The sequence below is a fragment of the Stenella coeruleoalba genome (genome assembly GCF_951394435.1).
Source record: "Stenella coeruleoalba genome assembly, chromosome: 21".
NCBI lineage: Eukaryota > Metazoa > Chordata > Mammalia > Artiodactyla > Delphinidae > Stenella > Stenella coeruleoalba.
The window spans coordinates 30703286-30722683 of record NC_137167.1 but is presented as its reverse complement, the minus strand read 5'-3'; the positions used below and the strand labels follow the sequence as shown (position 1 = coordinate 30722683).

Sequence of the window (19398 nt, the reverse complement as noted above, 5' to 3'; positions counted from 1 at the left end):
AGAAATTTATTTCTGTCAGTCCTGGAGCCTGGAAGTCCCAGATCGAGTGCCTGCATGGTCATGTTCTCATGAAGACCCTCTTCCTGGCCCATTGCTAGCACCTTCTCACTGTGTCCCCACATGGTGAGGGGGCTGAGGATCTCTCTGGAGCCCCTTCTGTAAGGCACTGATCCCATACGTGAGGGCTCCACCCTCATGGCTTAAGCACCTCCCAAAGTCTCCATCTCATAACACCATCACATTGGGCACTAGGGTTTCAACATGGTAACTTTGGGGTGACACATTCAGTCCATAGCACTTTGAATCTCCATACAATGAAAATAATAATTTTATTAAGTTTTAGCAAGTTTTATTAAGGGCATGCTTTGTGTCAAACACTTCTCACATGGGGCCCATTAACCCTTACAACAACTAGAAAATGTAGATATTATCGCCCCCATTTTATAGATGAGCAAACTGAAATTTAAAGAAATTTACCGAGCTGCATTAGCAAATATGTGGTAGTCAGAGGTCCAGTCTAGACATTCCTTCCTGCACAGCCCGTTCTTTAACCCCACTACACAGCTCCCCATGGCCTCTCAGACAGGGTTCTTGTGAGGATCAGTGTGATTATGTCTGAGAAAGCAGAAAAAGCCCGAAGTAGAACAGCGGTGAGTGAGACCCTGATTTAAGAAAATCCGAGTTCGCAGACTCTGTACTAGCCGTGTTGGAAGGAGCAGAGGATTACAGGAGGAGAATGGGGCACTCTTGTTGGGGCTATCCGCGGGATTTTGGGAGGAGGAAGCTTTTGAGCTGGGTTTTGCAAGATGGGCGGGATGGAGCTTAGGGAGAAGCCCGTTCTAGTCTGGGGAGAAAGAATCTGACTCCAGGAGCTGACATGGTCGAAAACGGCAGCCTTCTGTAGCTTCCGGATTAAATCTGGCCTCAAACTCCATCCCCCAAGCTTCCTTGGGATGCCGTCTTTGCAGCCACATCTCCTGACATCCTCTCCCTTAGACCTGGCGCAGAGGCTGGAGCTGAATCCAGCCCCATGAGGGAGGCACAGCCGGCCTTCAGCCCACGCGCTTCCCCCAATGAACCCATTGTTCAAGCCCCTTGTATCCCTTGAAAAAGGTCCAGCAACTCAGCTGCCTCCACGCCAGACTAAAGCGTGTAACTCTGTCCTGAAGGTGGGGACACAGGAGCTTAGGGCCCATCTGGTTCCTGTGTCTTATCAGCGCTCGGGCGCAGCCAGGGCGTGGACCTGGGTTCCTGCCCTCACGCAGGGCCAGCACAGTACACTCTGTCTCTTGCCCTCTGCCTCTCCCTCTGTCTATTCCTATCTCTCCTCGTTCCTCACAAGCCCCTCCCCCCTCTTTATTCTTCTTCCTCTTCTTTTCACTCTCCTTCTCACCCTAAGGTACCTCCCCCCTCCCACCCACCCACCCAGGAGCCTAACTCTTCACTTAAGAGAAGCTATCTTCAAGCCACTTCTAGTTGGACTTAACCAGCCCCTGGAAGCAGGGCAGGAAAAACAAGAAGCAAAGCACAGATACACCTCACAAGTCACTCTGCGATATGAAAAAGAATTGAGTTGGGGGGAAGATGATAGAAAAAGGAAGGAAAAGAAATTGTTTGGGGGAACATGCACAACCGTCCAGTTTAGCTTAAATGAGGGTATGTGAAGGTCAGTGGTAGAACATAAAACAAAGCGGAAGATCTAATCCATATTGTAGGTAACCTTTACTTCCAGGATCAGAATGTTAGACTATATTCAGTGGGGGACAGGGGGCAGTAACGTTCTTGAGCCTGAGAACGACAAGATTCCAGAGGGGTTTTCAGGGCAGCCACGTGCTGCTGTGAAGATGGAGCATTGTGCCCAGAGCAGGGGGGCTTCGCTGCCCCAGGAGAGGGGCGCCGTTTTCAATTTCCCAAAAGGCACTCTATGGGCTAGCTAGCCAGAACTCTAGCGCTTTTGGAAGTTTAATTCTGTGGCAGCATTCAGGCAAGATTGGTGAGATAGAGACTGGTGTCAGGAAAACCATCTGGAAGGGTAGAGTCCAAATGAATTCAGGAGGACGCAGACCATACTTCATTCATCTCTGTGTATCTCCAGCACCCAGAAGGGTCAGAATTGCCTGGTAGGTGAATCACCATTTAATGAATGAATAAATGGCGGATGAACGTGAGGCACAAGATTATTGCTTAAGGAAGTACCCTCAGGGCCCATTGATGGGGACAGCAAGAGGCCTGGCACGGTTTAAGAACCAATGAATTTAGGAGTCAGAGCACCCCAGCTCTGAAGAGCCTCTACAGCTCACACGACTGTGCACATTCACCCATCAATAGATGTCATTAACGTGGCAGGTACTGGACATACGGCAGTGAGCAAACTGCATTTCTAAGATCTGGTAATAAGCGCTATGAAGAAAGACACAGCAGGGAAGTGAGACAGAAAGAGTGCTGGAGAGGGGCCGGAGAGGACATTCTCACAGTCAAGGAAGGGCTGTCCCACGAGGCGCTTCCAGCGGAGAGCAGAAGTCAGCGATAAGCCATGTGTGTATCTCAGAAAGAAGCCCGCAGGCAGAGTCGACAGAAGCACAGATGGTCTGTTTGTTCAGGGTGGCTGAACTAGGACCACGGACACAGAGGACGTGTGGACACACCCTCGTAGGTCATAAGGTCCTTGGAGTTTACTGTGGGTGAGCAAGGAAGCCATCGGCGTCTTTCTGACTTTACAGAGATCCTCGTGTTTCGGACAGACTGTTGGAAGCGCATGGGTGGAAACACACAGACCAGTCAGGAGGCTTTTGCAGTAAGTCAGGCGAGGGTTATGGTGGCTCGGACTAGGGTAGTAGCAGTGGAGGTTATGAGATAATAGTCGAAGCTGGGTTATATTTGAATGGCCAAGGCCAACGGACTTATTGGTGTTTGCCTGTGGGGTGTGAGAAATAGAGACAAATTCAGGCTCACACAAAGGCTTTGGGTCTTGAGGTACCTGGATGATGGAGTTGCCATTTACTGATAGGAGATTTGGGAGGACCACAGCCAGAGTTCAGTCTGGGGCATGTTAAGTTGTATTGTCTGTTTAGATATCTAAGCGGAGACGTTGAAGAGCCAGCTGGAAATACACGTCTTGAATTTAGAGGAGAGAGCTGGTCTGGAGATGTAAATTTGGGATGATCACCGTGTCGATAATATTTTTATCAGTGGGACTAGAAGAGATCCCCCCAAGAGTGAGCGTAGATTGATGCAAGAGCTTGCAGTGAGGATCCGTGAAAAATAAAAGTACTACGAAGAAGTACCTTGTTTAATAATAACTGCCTCCCTGCAAAAAAAGCACAGGAAATAGTCAGTACATATGAAGTTCCCCTGAAAACTGCTGTACTTAAGTTGAAGACCATATTATTAGTGCTGGGTGACAGGAGGAAAGCTAACACCGTTGAAAGCAATCGAGAAGCAAAAAGGAATGGCTGGTTTTGAGAGAAAGGTGATGAATTTGCTTTTAGAAATGTCTTGAGATGCCATCAAAATATCTACGTGAAGGTCAAGTCAGTTCTGTAATGTGTCACTAAAGTGTGTAGGGGAGTCCAGGGAAGAGCTCTAGTTGGGAGCGCTATCCCTGTGCATGTGATGATTGTCTCTGAATTGTGACCATTTCCTACCCACTTATATCTCCTACAGGTATATGTAAGAGGAATAAGGTGAGCTAAAGCTTTGTTATCTTAAACAAGGTAAACTGCTCTATCTCCTGTTGAGAAGATGTAATGAAAAGCTCATGGGACAGATATACGGAGGTACCTGTTTATATAGAATTAGGTTTGTCATATTTGAAACGTGTTTAGTACAAACGTGCTAAGTACTTTCACGTTCATTACAACCCTATGATGGAGATAGAATTATCCTTCCCTTTATGGTTGAGAAATCTGAGGTTCAGAAGCTTAAACAACTACCAAAGCTCCCATAACTAGTGTCTGTGCTGGACTCTGAACCTTCTCTCTTGATTTTGGATATTCATGGGGGAAACCACTATCTTCACTTTGTTGAAAATCTAGTCTTTTTTCTTGAGATAAACCACAGCGATGTTTTCACTTATCTGTGTTTTTTTTTCCTGTTCGGGCCCACACCCTGTCTTCTTATAAGATCAGGAGGGGCTCCTAGACCGTGAACAGGAAATCAGTCAGAGCAAGTGGTGTATCCGTGCAAGTCAGTACATATACCTGGGGTTCCCAAGGCACAGCTCGCTCTGGTGGTTTCAGATCCGGACTTGCACTGTTCTTAGGAAATGAAAGACAAGCACATGTTCTGAGAATGGAAAGACAAGGACGGTCTCAATCTCTGAAGAGACGGGTTTTGGCAACATGTTACTTCCCCACTAATCAACCACGTCCTCCAGGATTTATGTGGCTCTGTTAATCTGCTAGGGATGGGTCAGATGTTGTTGAACCTGAAGCTTAGCCACATCTTCGGATCTTCTTTAAGACAAATAACGCAAAACTGCATACAGAGTCCTAGAAAGTGGCCGCGAAAGTGATGGGTTCTGAACTTCACGGTAAATCCAGGTCCACCATGAGGAGGACTGTTGATTTAAGATCGACAGTCTGTCAAGTGTATTAGCGTTTGCACTCTGATTCATATACGAAGATGTCATTGCTTTTCACCTCTCCTTGTAATCCCCTATTTGTGATAACTGTCCTGACTTTCCCGTTTGGGACCACTGAGGGAAACTGGGTGTGACCCAAACCCAGAGTGCCATCTGCACCACTGCTAAGTCTGCTTTCCTATGAGTCTTGCTTCCACTTCTGCAGATAGGGCCAGGATGGAGAGAAGGCAAAGACTTTCTGAAAACTGAAATGGTTTCATCATAGCCCCGAGCAGAGATCTAAGTGTAATGTTTTTATTTCATTGCACAGCACATACTGTGAGGAGAAAACAAAATGAGTTAGGAACAGCCAGCTTCTCAAAGAGCAGTGAACAATAAGAAAAAGCAATTTTGAAAAGAAATCAGATTTTTCAGAAGCTGTTTTTCTTTTTGGAGGTGAAAGGTCATGTTACAAGGAGCTTAGAGCTCCCTAAAATGGCCGAACAGAGCCAGCACGTGGCAAGTGATTTTTTTCCTGTTGTCAATGCTGATCGGAAAACGACATGAGTTGGATTTACCTCAACAGTGGCTGGCTTGAAGTACCGTGGGGAGATGGTGATTTAGGTATGGTACAGACCCCCAGCAATCTGTAAATACCTAAGAACGTAAATGTTTTGCTCCGGTAAGGTGATGTTTACAGAACAGGGCAGGCTCTCTCCCTGTAAATGATATACCAGATGCCTGGGAGCCCGTGTTGTTTCTAAATATAGGCGGTCACCTCCACTGTTGCTGCAGTGAGACCGTAACCGTAGACATTAGATTAGCTGGTGAAAGTGACAGGTATTTTGTAAAACAATTTTCACACTGGATGATTTATCCTAAGGGGTTAAACTTTATCCTAAGGAGTTAACCTGAACATTTTTTTAAAATCTTAGATACCCAATTTAAAGTCTAACAAGACTGTAAAGTTAAAAAGTTGCTGCAAATGAAGATGTTTATCTTCTGTTTGGTCTTGAGAAAGCTTATAAATCTTTCTACTATAAAGCATATCCACGTTGAAAGGTAAGATATTTAATATTGAACACATTTGAATGGAAATTTGCGGTTGCTAACTTTCAGATATTGAAAGGGAGAAACAGGGAGGGGTGAAGATTTAGTTCAGAGCGGAAACTGGAGCATGATGTATCCTTTGATTCTCACATGTTACCAAATTAATTATAGAAATTCATCTGAGGAATTATAAGGAAGAAAAGGAGAGGGGGGTGCTTGGGAGTTAAGCAGAATTCAAAACAAAAACTTTTTTTTTTCATTGACCTCAAGCATGTACTAGTAAATTACTAGTAAATTACTCCTTTACTGGACTGATAGGACTTTATTTCTTATACCTTACTTAGGAAAGAAACATACAGCAGCAGTGTTGACTGTTGGCTTAAAAACATTTATAAATCATTCAATCGCTTTATATGGTTTATTTAATTAAGTCGATAGCACTGACAATCATTTTGGTCAATAGATGCTGTTATCTATGGCTTGAGTTTCCCTACTTTTGGAGAAAAAAGGATTGTTCCTAAAATGCATACTAAAATGTCCCCGTCGATCAGTCCATATTTAACGAAGAACGCTGGGTGTTATTTGTGCATTTACACGGCAGGCACGCACTCGGCATGCTCATTGCTAGTCTGCCCTCAATCCTGTCTCATAGGTAGTGTTTTTCCTATTTTATGGGCAATCTGACTCGCAGAGGGGTTAGGTACTTCCCGAAGACCACCGCCCCAAGCTGGGCTGCAAAGCCAGGCCTTCCCGGCCCCTCGGTCTTTTTCCTCCGTGAACTTCTGGGCTCCGACCCGCACCCGGTTTCTCACTTCCTTCTGGTTTCCATTTCCTTCTCCTCCTCTCCTGCCCACCTCCTTCTTTAAGGCGCCACAGGCAACAGGGGTCCTGTTTAAGGCAGGTGAGCAGAGCTGAGTTCATCCCAGGAAGTAGCAGGGCGGTGGCTCTCGGAAGCCTGGTCCCTGCCCGATGGGCCAAGGGAGCCCTCATCCGACACTGTGTGTTCTCGGTGCTTCTCTCACTGACCACCACCCGCCCTCTCCTGGAGACTGTGTGACACTTAACTCCTTGTTCATGCCAGTGAGGTCATAGGAAGAGAGATAACAGCAAATGCACCTACAAAAGTCTGGCTTCAGTTTTTCTTCTTCCACTCTAAGGGACTTAAGTCTTGGTGATCAAGAAGATGACAGCGGGGACAGAAAGCTATGTGACAGTCCTGGGGGAGAGCCCGGGTTGTGACGGGATAGTAAATTCAACGAATACTTGCATTTCTTTATTTTGGCCCTGGAGTGGCCTGGTTTCTAAATGGCCCTTTTCCTGCTTTTCTCTCTTTTGAACATCTGCAAGCAATGCTGAAATGGTTCAGAAGACTAACGCAGTCGTTTCGGTGGATAAATTGTATGCAAAACAGGAATACCTAGTACCCTCAGCTGCAAATATTGTTAGTTTTGCTGCCCCTTAAATGTCTTCATGATGCACTAGAAAGAAATAAGTCCAAAATGAATCCAAAGGGCCATTTCTATAGGCTTTTCCCAGTCCCAACATCTGGCTAATTGCTATATTAGCCAGTGACAGCGGAAGAATAGGCGGTGATAGCAAATCGGCATCGTCCAATTCAGCAAACAGCTTTCAGAGGTAAATTAAGGATAATGACATTGATTAACCCATTATACAGGAGGGAGCACGTGATCATTATAAATATTATAAATGAATATTTAACTTCAAACATATATTTAAGCGTTGATTACTTAAGACCTTATCAATTTACTACTGCTCTGCTGACTAAACTGAATATAGAGGTTTCACACATGCAGTCTGTTTGGAAAGTTAATATTATAATTTTCTTATTTAAATAGTCACAATGAAAACTGATATATGTTCTGAACTCCTCTAGAGTTTCACACTGCCATCAAGTTGTTTAATGATAAAACAAACAGATGTGTATGATTTTTAAAGCATTGAATATTATCTTCGTAGGTGGAACTTGAAACACAGTTGTTCGCCAAAAGAATATTATTTATGATGGTGACTTTTGCATTTTATTTAGTGAGAACAATGTTTCAATTTCTTATAAATTACTATTTTGCTGCCAAATTTTGTCCTATCAACAAATATTTACTGGGGTGCATTAATTCAATTCTGCTTTTAATAAAGTACAGGAGTGTTGCCCACTGGAAAGAAATAATACACAAAAACTAGTAGCAGTAACTCTCTGTTCAGTTGAGAATTCTAAGATCTGGACGTTGGCTTTATTAATCTTCTGGGCAAGCAGGAAATACTGCTTGATTTGAAGGCGAAACAACGGCAGTGCAGTTGGAACTATAGGAGCATCAGCTCTGCAGTTAGACTATGTGACTCGTTTTAAATGTTTTCATTTCTTCTACAGCTCTCATTTCCTCAACTTTAAAACAGAAATATGAATTATTTATTAATACATTATTATTAATTAATGTACCTCAAAGAGCTGTGAGAACGAAATGAGATTCATACACACTGCTTAGACCAGTATCACGCACGTAGTAAACACTATTCAACGTCAGCTGTGATTTCCGTCACTCGAAAATCAGCCGTAAGGAAAAGAAATGTTCGTATTTTCAATGATCCCCCATAATATCATTGGATATAAAAAGACTGATGGTTGTCAGTTGACTTCTGCCCTCTATACTGGGCTCACTGGGTCATTTCATTAACCTTGTGATATCTGTCCCATGTTTTAGCCAGTGGAACTGTTTGGACCTCACTTGTGGCAAAGTTCTACTGTAAGACCATCATACAGAAGCATAGGTATATGTCTGGGCATTTTCAACGGTACGAAGTGTAGGAATAATGAAGTGGTTTCCTGACCTATATAAGCAAGCTTTACACATGCTTTTCATGAAATTTATGTTTCTGACCAACAGCTAAGTGACTTTATTTAAATTGCACTAGGACTGATCAGCAGTTTATTTTTTTTAATTATTTATATTTATTGGATCCACAAAAAGGGTAGTAGACAAGGAGACAGGTATTCGCAAACCGTCACATTACATCGGGAAGATGTTCTGTCTTGTCAGCATTGCTTTACTTTATCAGCCGATGATACCCTGTAAGTGAGTATTTTTCTGATTGGCATAGTCTGTGTGTTTAATCACTCTAAGGTGATCTCTCATGTCCGTTAAATAAAACTGACAATGCTGGTCTTGCCTACAAGAAAATCACTGTGCACCAACCCAGTATCATAAAGTCACCTGGGTGGACCACAGCGGGGGAGGGATGGGAGGGGCAGGTGATGGATGGGCAGGTGCTGGCTGGGTGCTGAGAGGGGCCTGGGAGAGAAGGAAAAGGGGGCTTCTACATGGGAGGGCACTGATTTTCCTAATGGGGAGGGGCCAAAGGCCTGTCAGAAGAGGGGTCACTCACGGGGCGCATGACAGGTCAGGGCTTTATCCACAAGGGCACACGGTTGGAGGCTTTGGTACCTCCGTCCGTCCACTGCTGGCACAAGGAGAATCAGTGACCCCGAGCAGGCCCTTGGTGCTCTCAGCACCATTTCAGACACCGATGAGAAATATCGTATGATGTCAGTTATATGCGGAATCTCAAAAAACTGATACAAATGAACTTATTTACAAAACAGACTCAGAGAACGAACTTATGGTTACCAGGGAGAAGGGTGGCGGAGAGGGATCTTTGGGGAGTTTGGGACTGACATGTACACACCGCTGTATTTAACATGGGTAACCAACAAGGACTATCACTATTACGTAACAGCCTAAATGGGAAAAGAATTCGAAAGAGAAAGAGATACATGTATACGTATAACTGAGTCACTTTGCTGCACACCTGAAACTACACTCCAATATAAAATAAAAAGTTAAACCAAAACCCCAGCGACAGTCTGCCCCTCCCAGCTTGTGACACCCCCTTTCTGGGACCCGCCTGGCGTATTGCAGTTTCAGGACTTGGAGCTCAGCTCCTTGAGACACTTGCAGCCCCTCACACCGAGGGCAGGCCACCGTCGGGGTGCAGAGAGCAGGGGGACAGCAGGGTGGGCAGGGGTGGGGAGAGGTCGGTGTGCCCGCTGCTGTTCCTGCTGATGGTGCAAAAATTGTTTTTCTGGGGTCTGCCTGAAAAACCATGAAACGGGGGCTTCTGGGCAGATCTAGTGACTTTAATCCTTCTCTTCTTTGGAGGGTAATGCAAAAGGTACAGTAGGTCTGGGTTAGGCCTATTCCAGAACATGCTTCACAGCCCTCTGGGTTTGGAAACTGCCCATCGGGGTCCCTTAGATCAGCATGGAATGTCTGGGACGTGGTGAATCATCCTGGTCACTTCGCTGAACATGGAGCCTCAATAATGTCTCTTCCGTGTGAATTAACTGTACCTCTCAGGGTTTACTCTGACTCACAGATTTTTGTTTTCTTTCTTTTCCGGCAGGTTCCTGGGCAGATCGGTCACCACTTCATGAAGCGGCAAGTCAAGGTCGTCTTCTTGCTCTGAGAACATTATTATCGCAGGTAAAACATAACATGTAGTTTAAAATATGCCCTCGTCCCATGAGCGCATGAACGTTCGTTGCCAATAGTACTCAACTCGAAATAATAAAATTGCTTAATAAATTTGACTAGTCTTTTTAACTCATATTATTAGCCAAGTTCACAGTTTCTCACTTATCTCCAAAACTTCTTTTTCAATATTTTGGTGTCGTCTTAGGTCTTACTGTTTCAGATTTCTCATACCGTATATTTGTTCATTGATAGTCATATTTAAGCAGGAAGTACTTGGAGGTATGTATCATTCATTACACATTTGTAATATGCTTAACTCAGTACGACGTGTACAGCTAATTGCAGCCTTAGTTCAGTCATAAAACATCCAAGAGGAGGTGATCAGACCGGATGCCTAAGCAGTCTTTTTTACATTATGGTGATCTGTAGTATGTTACAGGGATTTGCCTATGAAAGCTACAAAACAATCATTTTTACACCTGTCTGTGCATCAGACTCACCTGAGGAAAAACTGAAAAGCACAGATTCCTTATTGAAGTAGAAGGGACTGTGCCTTGGCCAGCGTGATTTAAATGCACACCCAGATCTGGAAGTCCTTGCCCTGGTGCTTCCCAGTATCAGGCAGACAGGAATTTTCTCGGATGACTCCAAGGGAAGGAAGGGCTGTCACCCACTTTAAGCAGCGTTGCCGGGGGCTTGGAGCACCTGGATTCCAGGCTGGCACCTGAGGTGAATCACAACCTGTCTGAGCCTTCTTTTTCTCACCTGTACAGTGAGGATGCAGGTACCCCCTGTGGCCTTCCAGTTCTGGGATAACCCTGTGACTATGTTGTTTGCTCATCACTTGATGAAAAATACAATAAAAACTGCAAAAACGTCACTCACTTCTAAAGGGTAACCTCCCTGAAAGGGTCGTGCAGTTCTTGGAGAGGAGAGGAATCTTAGGATATTTCTCAACATGTAGCTCATGTCCATGGATAGGCCAGCCGAGAGGAGTCAGAGGATGCCCCCAGCCAGGCTTTGTGAGGCGGAATCTTGACCTTCACAGAAGCTTCTGTCACGGGTCACCTTAGTGGGCAGCAGCGGGGAATGAGCTCTCCAAGTCTGGCTGCGGGCTAGCCGATTCAAAACCCCCCAAAGGATAAGTTAAGGGATCTTAAAAAGTGCCACTTGCTAGTGACAGAGATTTGGGGTGATATTTATTTTCTTGCCTTCATTTTAAGATTCTTCGTGTCCATTCTGGTATTATCACAGAGCATGGTAATCTATAAGATGTTACGGGGGTTTGGTCATGAAAATCTTCCTATTATATTGCTTAGAACGATTGTCAATAGACAATGAATTACCAAAAATAGCAAGAAGGCTAGGAATCTCATATCCTAGCAATATTTGATTATTTTAGTCTGATATCGTTAGTTTAATTGGAATAAAAATATTTTAAGTTGTACTTAGTTTTCATTGAATAATAAAATAAAATCAAACATTTCCTATATGCTGGGCATTGTAATCATTATTGCTTTGCATATATCATCTCATTTAATCCTCATGGTAACCCTAAAATTTAGCGTTAGAGTAGTTGTCCAAATTAAAATAATTACTGCATTATGGAGCTTCAAACCCACATCTAACTGACTCTGTATTCAGACCTCTTAACCGCTGACATACAATCTCGTTGATGGGGTTCAGAGCAGTCTGCCCCAAAATACACCCAGATAGCATATTGATTATTTTGAATTAAAGCTATATGAGAAAGAGCCAGTATAAAGAAGGACACTCTGCCTCTCCTTTGTCCCCCTGAAATCAGGAAACAAAGCTCCCAGGGGAGGTGTCCTCCCCATGCTGGGCATCCTTGTCACCAGGGAAGGCGAACTTGGGGTGGAGGAAGCTGTATAAACAAACTTTACTTACTTTTAAGTTGCTACTCCAAAAGCCCAAATCCTTTTGTCTCGTCAAATCTTCACAAACAATTGATTCTTTGTTTATAAAATTACGTAAACAGCCTACGTCAGACAACTTCTAGGTCCTATACCTAATGGGGCCTCCATACGTATGAAATTAAACTTGTTTTTCTTCTGTTCATTGGTCTTATGTCAATTTGATTATTAGACCAGCCAAAAGAACCTAGAAGAGTAGAAAAAAGGTTTTTCTCCCCTACGTAGTCGTACCTATTTAGTGACAAAAATTCATGGAGCAACTTAAGACAATTTATTTTTACCCCAGTCTAGGCTGACCTGAAATTTTATATCCCCATCAAAACAGGCGATCCAGCCTAGAAACAGTCTTCAGTTCTACAAAACAAAAGACAAAACAGTTCATAAAGACAAAAAAAAAAACGTTAAGGAAGCAGAACTTAGAGAAAACATTCAGAATCCTTCGGGCGCACGACTTAAGGCAGCGTGGGGTGCAGATAGGATGGTCACAACAGTTTGACTCAGGGGATCTGACAGCCGACTGGCTGTGGGCCTTTGAACTGGCCGTTCCTCCTAACTAAAACCTGACGTGCCTGAAATTCTCTGACCTTTGATATCGCCCTCTAATGACAATTAGAGAGAGGATTTTTTCTGACGTTTCGCTCACATTTCAAAATTATTGATGTCACATTTAGGGCTATAATGTCAATGCAGTAACCATAGACCACGTCACCCCGCTACACGAGGCCTGCCTTGGAGATCACGTGGCCTGTGCCAGGACACTTCTGCAAGCTGGAGCTAACGTAAGTGCCTCTGAGAAGCGTTAGCCGTTTCCACATCACCCGGCTGAGAGAATCAAGCAAAGTGCTCAATTTGCTTCTCTTTCCTTCTTCGTAGTTTTCAAAAAATAGGAGAACAAAAATAAAGCTCTCAAATCGCCCCCTTGCCCTCTAAGCGGGCTTTCCAGTCATTGCAGAGGAATGGGTAGCGTGCTGCGTGATACGGAGTATTCTTCAGGCTATTGGCTGCTTTCGAGATTTTAAATAGCCGTAGATGAACATCGTTATGCCTGTAATGTTTGCTCATCTTTTCAATGATCGTTTTAAGATAAATTCTCAGAAATGGAATTTCCAATTTCAACTGCTATGAGCAAAATGGCTTCACCACAACTGTCATCACTATTACATTTGTACCTTTTTTTCCTAATTACAGAGTACCTAATCATTGAATCCTTTTTTTTTTTTTTTTTTTTTTTTTTTTGCGGTACGCGGGCCTCTCCCTGTTGTGGCCTCTCCCGCTGCAGAGCACAGGCTCCAGATGCGCAGGCTCAGCGGCCATGGCTCACGGGCCCAGCCGCTTCGCGGCCTGGGGGATCTTCCCGGACCGGGGCACAAACCCGTGTTCCCTGCATTGGCAGGCGGACTCTCAACCACTGCGCCACCAGGGAAGCGCTGAATCCATTTTTGTGTATTTGATCCTCCGGTGTTTTCTTTTTCATGAGTCCCCTAGTTGCGCGCCCACTCCTGTGGGTTACCTACCACATCATATTTCTATTTAACCTCGTAGTGTTTAAGCTTTGCTTATGGATATGTGTGAGCTGAATAGCCTTTGTCATCTTCACTGGCCACATGTTCTCGATGATCTGTTCCCAGGTCACGTACCTGTTTTTAAATGCCTGACAGCGAGTGCTGTATGATTCTGTGACTCTCATTCTCAGAGCTCTGGTTTGGTTTAGGTAAATGCGATCACCATAGACGGTGTGACCCCGTTATTCAATGCGTGCTCACAAGGCAGCCCCAGCTGCACAGAACTGCTTCTGGAATATGGTGCCAAACCCCAGCAGGAGTCCTGTCTTCCTTCCCCTACACACGAGGCCGCCAGCAAAGGTACCCGTGACCCCAGCTTAAGTGACAAGGGGAGAAAGCTCCTTTGGCAACATGCGGTGCCCTGTTTATAGCGAATAACTGCAGGGAGAAACCTAGGTGGAGGTGTACGTTTTGCGGGGGGAACAGGTATTCAGGAAACATAAACTCACCTGTACTTTGTGTTGGCAGGTCACCACGAATGTCTGGAAATCCTCATATCCTGGGGCATAGATGTTGATCAAGACATTCCTCATCTGGGAACCCCTCTGTATGTAGCTTCTATGTCTCAGCAGTTCCACTGCATCCGGAAGCTTCTTTACGCTGGTAATTTTCTGTACAACATCTTCCATTCTGTTCGTACACACAAGCAATTATTCAGCTCCCTATTGATTTCTGTAAATAAGCATCTTTAAAAATTACATCGCATGGCTAAAAATGTTCTTATTCTAAGCATTCTCACATATAACTATAAAACCCATAAAAAGAACCTCATTTATGGTAACTCCACTCCACCTCAAAACTCCAAAAGCCATATAAAAGGTCATAAAATTAAAATCCTGAAGGGTGAATATAATGGTGCCAAGTATGTTTACCTCTGTGAACAAACCCATCAAAAGAAACGTTAGGGATTATAACTGATTAGATACCTTTTCTTCCAAGACTTTCCCAGACTTTGTAATCTACCTGAAAAGACTTAATCCCTCTTCACTTACTTGAAACAAACCAATTCCTCAAGGTTCAGCTTTAGCCCCTGAGAAACTACTCCTAATCTTTTGAGACCATAGTGATCTCTCCCACTATAGAACTGGGAGCCCTTTTAGGATATAAATTATGTCTTTTTTTTCCCATCATCTCTTTTCCGTAGCACAATGCCATTCACGTGGCAGGTGCTTCAAATATATATAAAATTAGTAAGCGGATTTCTATGGTTTTTATTGTCTATGACACTCATTTGGCCTCTGATATATACGGACATATATTTTTAGTAATCCCTTTCTGCGTTACTCACATCATCTTGGCAAAATTATAAACTTCTTCAAGCAGTGTCTGCATCCCTTTACATCTAGTAAGGGTCTTAAACGTGAGTTCTGCTAATAACGGCTGACAGATGGTTATTTTCTGGTTATATTCTCCCATACATTTGTATAACAGAAGAGTTTATTCTTTATCACCTTCTTTTACTTTGCTAGCAATATTCTTTTCCAAATATTTTATATTGGGTTAAAAAAAACTGGAAAAGTATTGTTAGTAACTGTGGATCGATTGTTATTCTCAGGCTCTGTTCTCCCATAAAACTGATATGACCAACAGAGTTTATGCTTTCTCTATGGAGATTTTGTTATGGAATATCATTTTTCCACTAACTGTTTTACATTTGATTTGAAAATATTGAAAACAATTACATTTATTGAAACTTGACAGTAGCAAGAGGGCCGTAAAGGGACTATTAAAATATACTGCTTCTCGTAAGCATCATTGGTTTTACCGATGGTATCGGACAACAGAAATGAGAAGGACTTGATGGATTTTTATTAATAGACATGTCTTGGTGTTGTAACTATTTATGCCCTGGAAAATGGGATTATTATCGTTTACAGTATTAAACAGTATGTATTCATTGCACATGATGACCCCCGTGTACCAGGGGCTTGCACTAAGTTAAAACAACTATGTAATAGATAATTTAACATGTAAGAGTATTTTAATATAAGCATTTAAAAACTTGCTTTGCATGCAGAAATATAGTGTGCCTTTCCGTTTAAGAGGCTCAGTGCCCTTGTATATTTATTGAATTAAACTACATGAGTGAGAAGTAAGGGGAAAATCTATATACATTTTACCCAAAGAGCTCACCTATCTAGATTCATGAGTTTTCCAAGAAACCAAAGTGCTCTATTGCCTTAAAATAAATGAAAAGAATAAGAGCAATAAGCTCTTCAATAATCCTAAAAACTATCCATGATGATGAAAAGGGATATGAGTCAGCCTAACTGTGCGCTCTTTGTAATACTAATTAATATGACTCCTTTGGGAACTGTTTAAAATTAAAAAAAATTTTTTTTTTTATTATGAGATCTTTCAAGCACAGAGAAAAATGTTAGAGAATCTAACAGAAGTGTGCATTCTGCAACCAGCTGTATCACGTTTTAAGATGAAATATGCATGTTCATGTATATTATAGATAAAGAAAGAACTCCTTGCAGAAAGAGTTGAGGCCCTCTTTGTGGCTGACACACCTGCCTCGCCTTGGTGAGGTTAAGTGACTCATCTAACTAACTCTGTTTGTATCTACCATCATTCCTCATTTCCATGTAGGCGCTGACGTACAAAAAGGCAAATATTGGGATACCCCATTACACGCTGCTGCTCAACAGTCCTGTATAGAAATTATAAACTTACTGCTAGAATTTGGAGCGGACGTCAATGCCAGAAACACAGAGCTTCTGAGACCTGTCGATGTAGCGACCTCTAGCAGTTTGGTGGAAAGATTACTGCTTCAGCATGAAGGTAAGAAGAATCCATGTGGGCATTAAAAAAGTTCTGTTTGCCTGAAGTAGATGAAATTTAAAGACTTTTTGTTGGCATGTAAAATAACAATGGGGGCTTCCCTGGTGGCGCAGTGGTTGAGAGTCCGCCTGCCGATGCAGGGGACACCGGTTCGTGCCCCGGTCCGGGAGGATCCCACATGCCGCGGAGCGGCTGCGCCCGTGAGCCATGGCCGCTGAGCCTGCGCGTCCGGAGCCTGTGCTCCACAACGGGAGGGGCCACAGCAGTGAGAGGCCCGCGTACCGCAAAAAAATAAAAATAAAATAACAATGGCATAACATTTGGAATATTTTTTGAAAGAAGGTAATTTTTGACCTTGGGCTCCGCCTGTAAAGAGGGATCATCTTGATTTCCTTTGTGCTCATCTTACCTAGATTCTATGTTCATTTGGTTAAGTTAAACATAGTGTTTCTTTTGACAATAAACAATATGTAATTCTGTTTAATATTTTAATAAATATTTGGAAACATGCCCCATTTTATAAGGGCATGCATTATCTATAACGTGTTATAGAAACATAATCATGAAGTCTTTTTGTTCTAAAACAGAAATTCTAAAGCCTGGTCCAGACACTGTAGTAAAACTTGCTATGTCTTAAATAGTAAACCTAATCTGAGAAAAAAATAATTTAAAAAATTCCCCTTTTAGTGCATAACACTTCTTGGGGCTTTTGATTTATATCTCCTTCTAAAAGCAGAAGTTTTTTGGAGGTTTACATGCAACAATAATTTCATAAGCCTGAAGATTATAATGTTTTAAAGAACATGCATGGGCATAGACTATACCTCAATTATAATAAAGTGTTATAAATAAAAGCATTACAAGTGCTTATATAAATTCTCCTGGGATAATGGTCATACTCCCCTAGTTTACTGCAAAGCACTGTAGTTTTTTGTGGTTTGATTTCATGTATGTTACAACATAGAAAACTCCATTTTGATTTTAATGAACAAATACTTTCATGTCTTTTGCAGCTACCCCAAGCTCTCTGTGCCAACTTTGCAGACTCTGTATCAGAAACTACATTGGAAGACCAAGATTACACCTTATCCCACAGCTCCAGCTGCCAACATTATTGCAGAATTTCTTACAGTATCGATAAGGCAGTAAAATAATTCTAAATGTTTGAAAATCAAAAATTTCTATTTCATCTGCATAGTGTATATTTCATATTAAAATATGCTAAAGATAGGGGAAAGAGATATGAGAACACCCTGGAGAAGAAGTGAAATAGCAATTTTAGTTAAAGTGTACTAGTACATACTATTGTTTTATGCATTTTTAGTTTCTGAACTATAGTATGTTTAAAATATCTATATATTACTAGCTATTCCCATATATCCCTTTGTTGATTTAGAAAAAAATGAGAAATTCACCATTTCATTTTTAGAATGAAACAGAAAAATGTGAACCCTTACTAAAAGTATTTGTATATTATATTTTTAAAGGTCTATATTTTTCAAATAATGTGTTAGCTTTTAAATTTTGGCCTCTGTAATTGACTATCTCTGTATTTTTTATATTAATACGAAATATGAGTATGGTTTAGAAAAGAGTAAGTCATAACCTTTTTGAAATAAAGTTGACTCTCATTCAGGAAACCCACCCTGTTAGATGTACACTTGTCCTTGTAATGATTAATTCCGTAAAGAAAGGATAAATTGCCCCTTCCCTGCAAAGATCCCACTGGTCACTTCACCGCTTTAAATGGACCTATTTCAGAAACTGGTAGGACTAAAATGGTCACTACTGCCCTCTCACCCTGAGAACTCTGGAACATTACACACCTGCTCAAACCATCTGAAGACCCTCTCCTTCTCAAGGGTGGCCTCTCCAGGTTTCCCTTCTGTGCCTTTACACGTACCACTCCAGCCTTCCCCCAGTTCAGAGACTGCTGACAGCTGGTGATACCTGGACCCAGGAAGATGAACTTCATATCTAGTTGATAAAGAGGCCCTGGGTCACACTTCAGGGGTCAGGGCAGTCCAAGGCTATAGAAAATGGAAGAAGAAAAATGCCTTAACTTGTGGGGTTTTCAAAGAAAGGGACAAGGGGGTACCACTTAGCAAATGTAGAAAACTCAGAAAATGTACGCTATCTGTGGACCTTCATTGTGGTGTTCCTAACCCTTCTTACACAAAGCAAGGGTTCTGCATAGACTGTACTGCAAGGGAATGCGGTACGCCAGAAGGTATTAGTGTAGCGGTGTCCCCTGCAGGCGTTTATTCTCTTCTGCTTCACTGTACTTGAGTGCGATGTAAAACATAACTTAAAAAATTAAATAAAAATTTTTAAAAAGCCTTTGTGCCTTCTTTGTAATTTAGACTATATTTGAGTTTATTATGGATTTAGAAATAAGATAATCAAGATACTTATAACACTGTGTAAACTAGAAGAAAATATTTTGATGAGTTTTATATTATAAATTTATCAAATTTTGATAAAATATTTTGACGACCCAGGGGCCTAGTAACTTAGTTCTTCTTTGACTTTCAGAGACCCATGGGAAATAAACTATTATTGTATGTAACCCCAAAGTTACTAAGATTTGCATTTTTTAAAAATCATTTTAGATTTTCGAAAGTAGAAATAAGGCTGTAGCATGTTTGTTTAAAAAATGTCTTCTATGTGGGTAGAGACTTTTAACTTAGTCTGTTTTACAAAATATCTCAGTTTAATAAATTTGTAGTATCCTCAGAAGAATATGCATTTAACTGTTGTTTTATTATAGAGTAACCCTATTAAGTATAATTATGTATTAAAACTGCTTTTATAAAACAGTTTTCTACTAGAATTTTCCTGAGCTAGAGGTCATCTTGGAGTATAAGAGTAATGCAGGCATCCCTCTTAATTGATCTTGTGCCAATAAGAGAAGTAAATATCAAATATTAAAATAAAAATTGACACTTGAAAATTTTAGTATGCTGGTACCTTGTATCTTAGCTTGAGTACAATTGTCTTATCAAAGATGTGTTCTA

General features: G+C 42.0%; 1 protein-coding gene across 4 annotated transcripts in view; it reads left to right on the top strand.

Annotated features, from left to right (window-relative positions):
- Positions 1-18632, top strand: part of ASB5 (ankyrin repeat and SOCS box containing 5) — an 84231-nt gene extending 65599 nt beyond the window's left edge. For 3 of the 4 annotated variants that reach the window (XM_079909535.1, XM_079909534.1, XM_079909536.1), the window contains 6 exons: positions 10028-10107; positions 12704-12811; positions 13744-13894; positions 14063-14197; positions 16190-16381; positions 17395-18632. In XM_079909535.1, coding sequence (XP_079765661.1) covers positions 10028-10107; positions 12704-12811; positions 13744-13894; positions 14063-14197; positions 16190-16381; positions 17395-17522 — 794 coding nt within the window. In that variant the 3' untranslated portion in view covers positions 17523-18632. Of the gene's footprint in view, positions 1-5037; positions 5186-10027; positions 10108-12703; positions 12812-13743; positions 13895-14062; positions 14198-16189; positions 16382-17394 lie in introns of those variants that run through there. The other variant, XM_079909537.1, reaches the window with a different exon arrangement.
- The last annotated feature ends 766 nt before the right edge of the window (positions 18633-19398 follow it).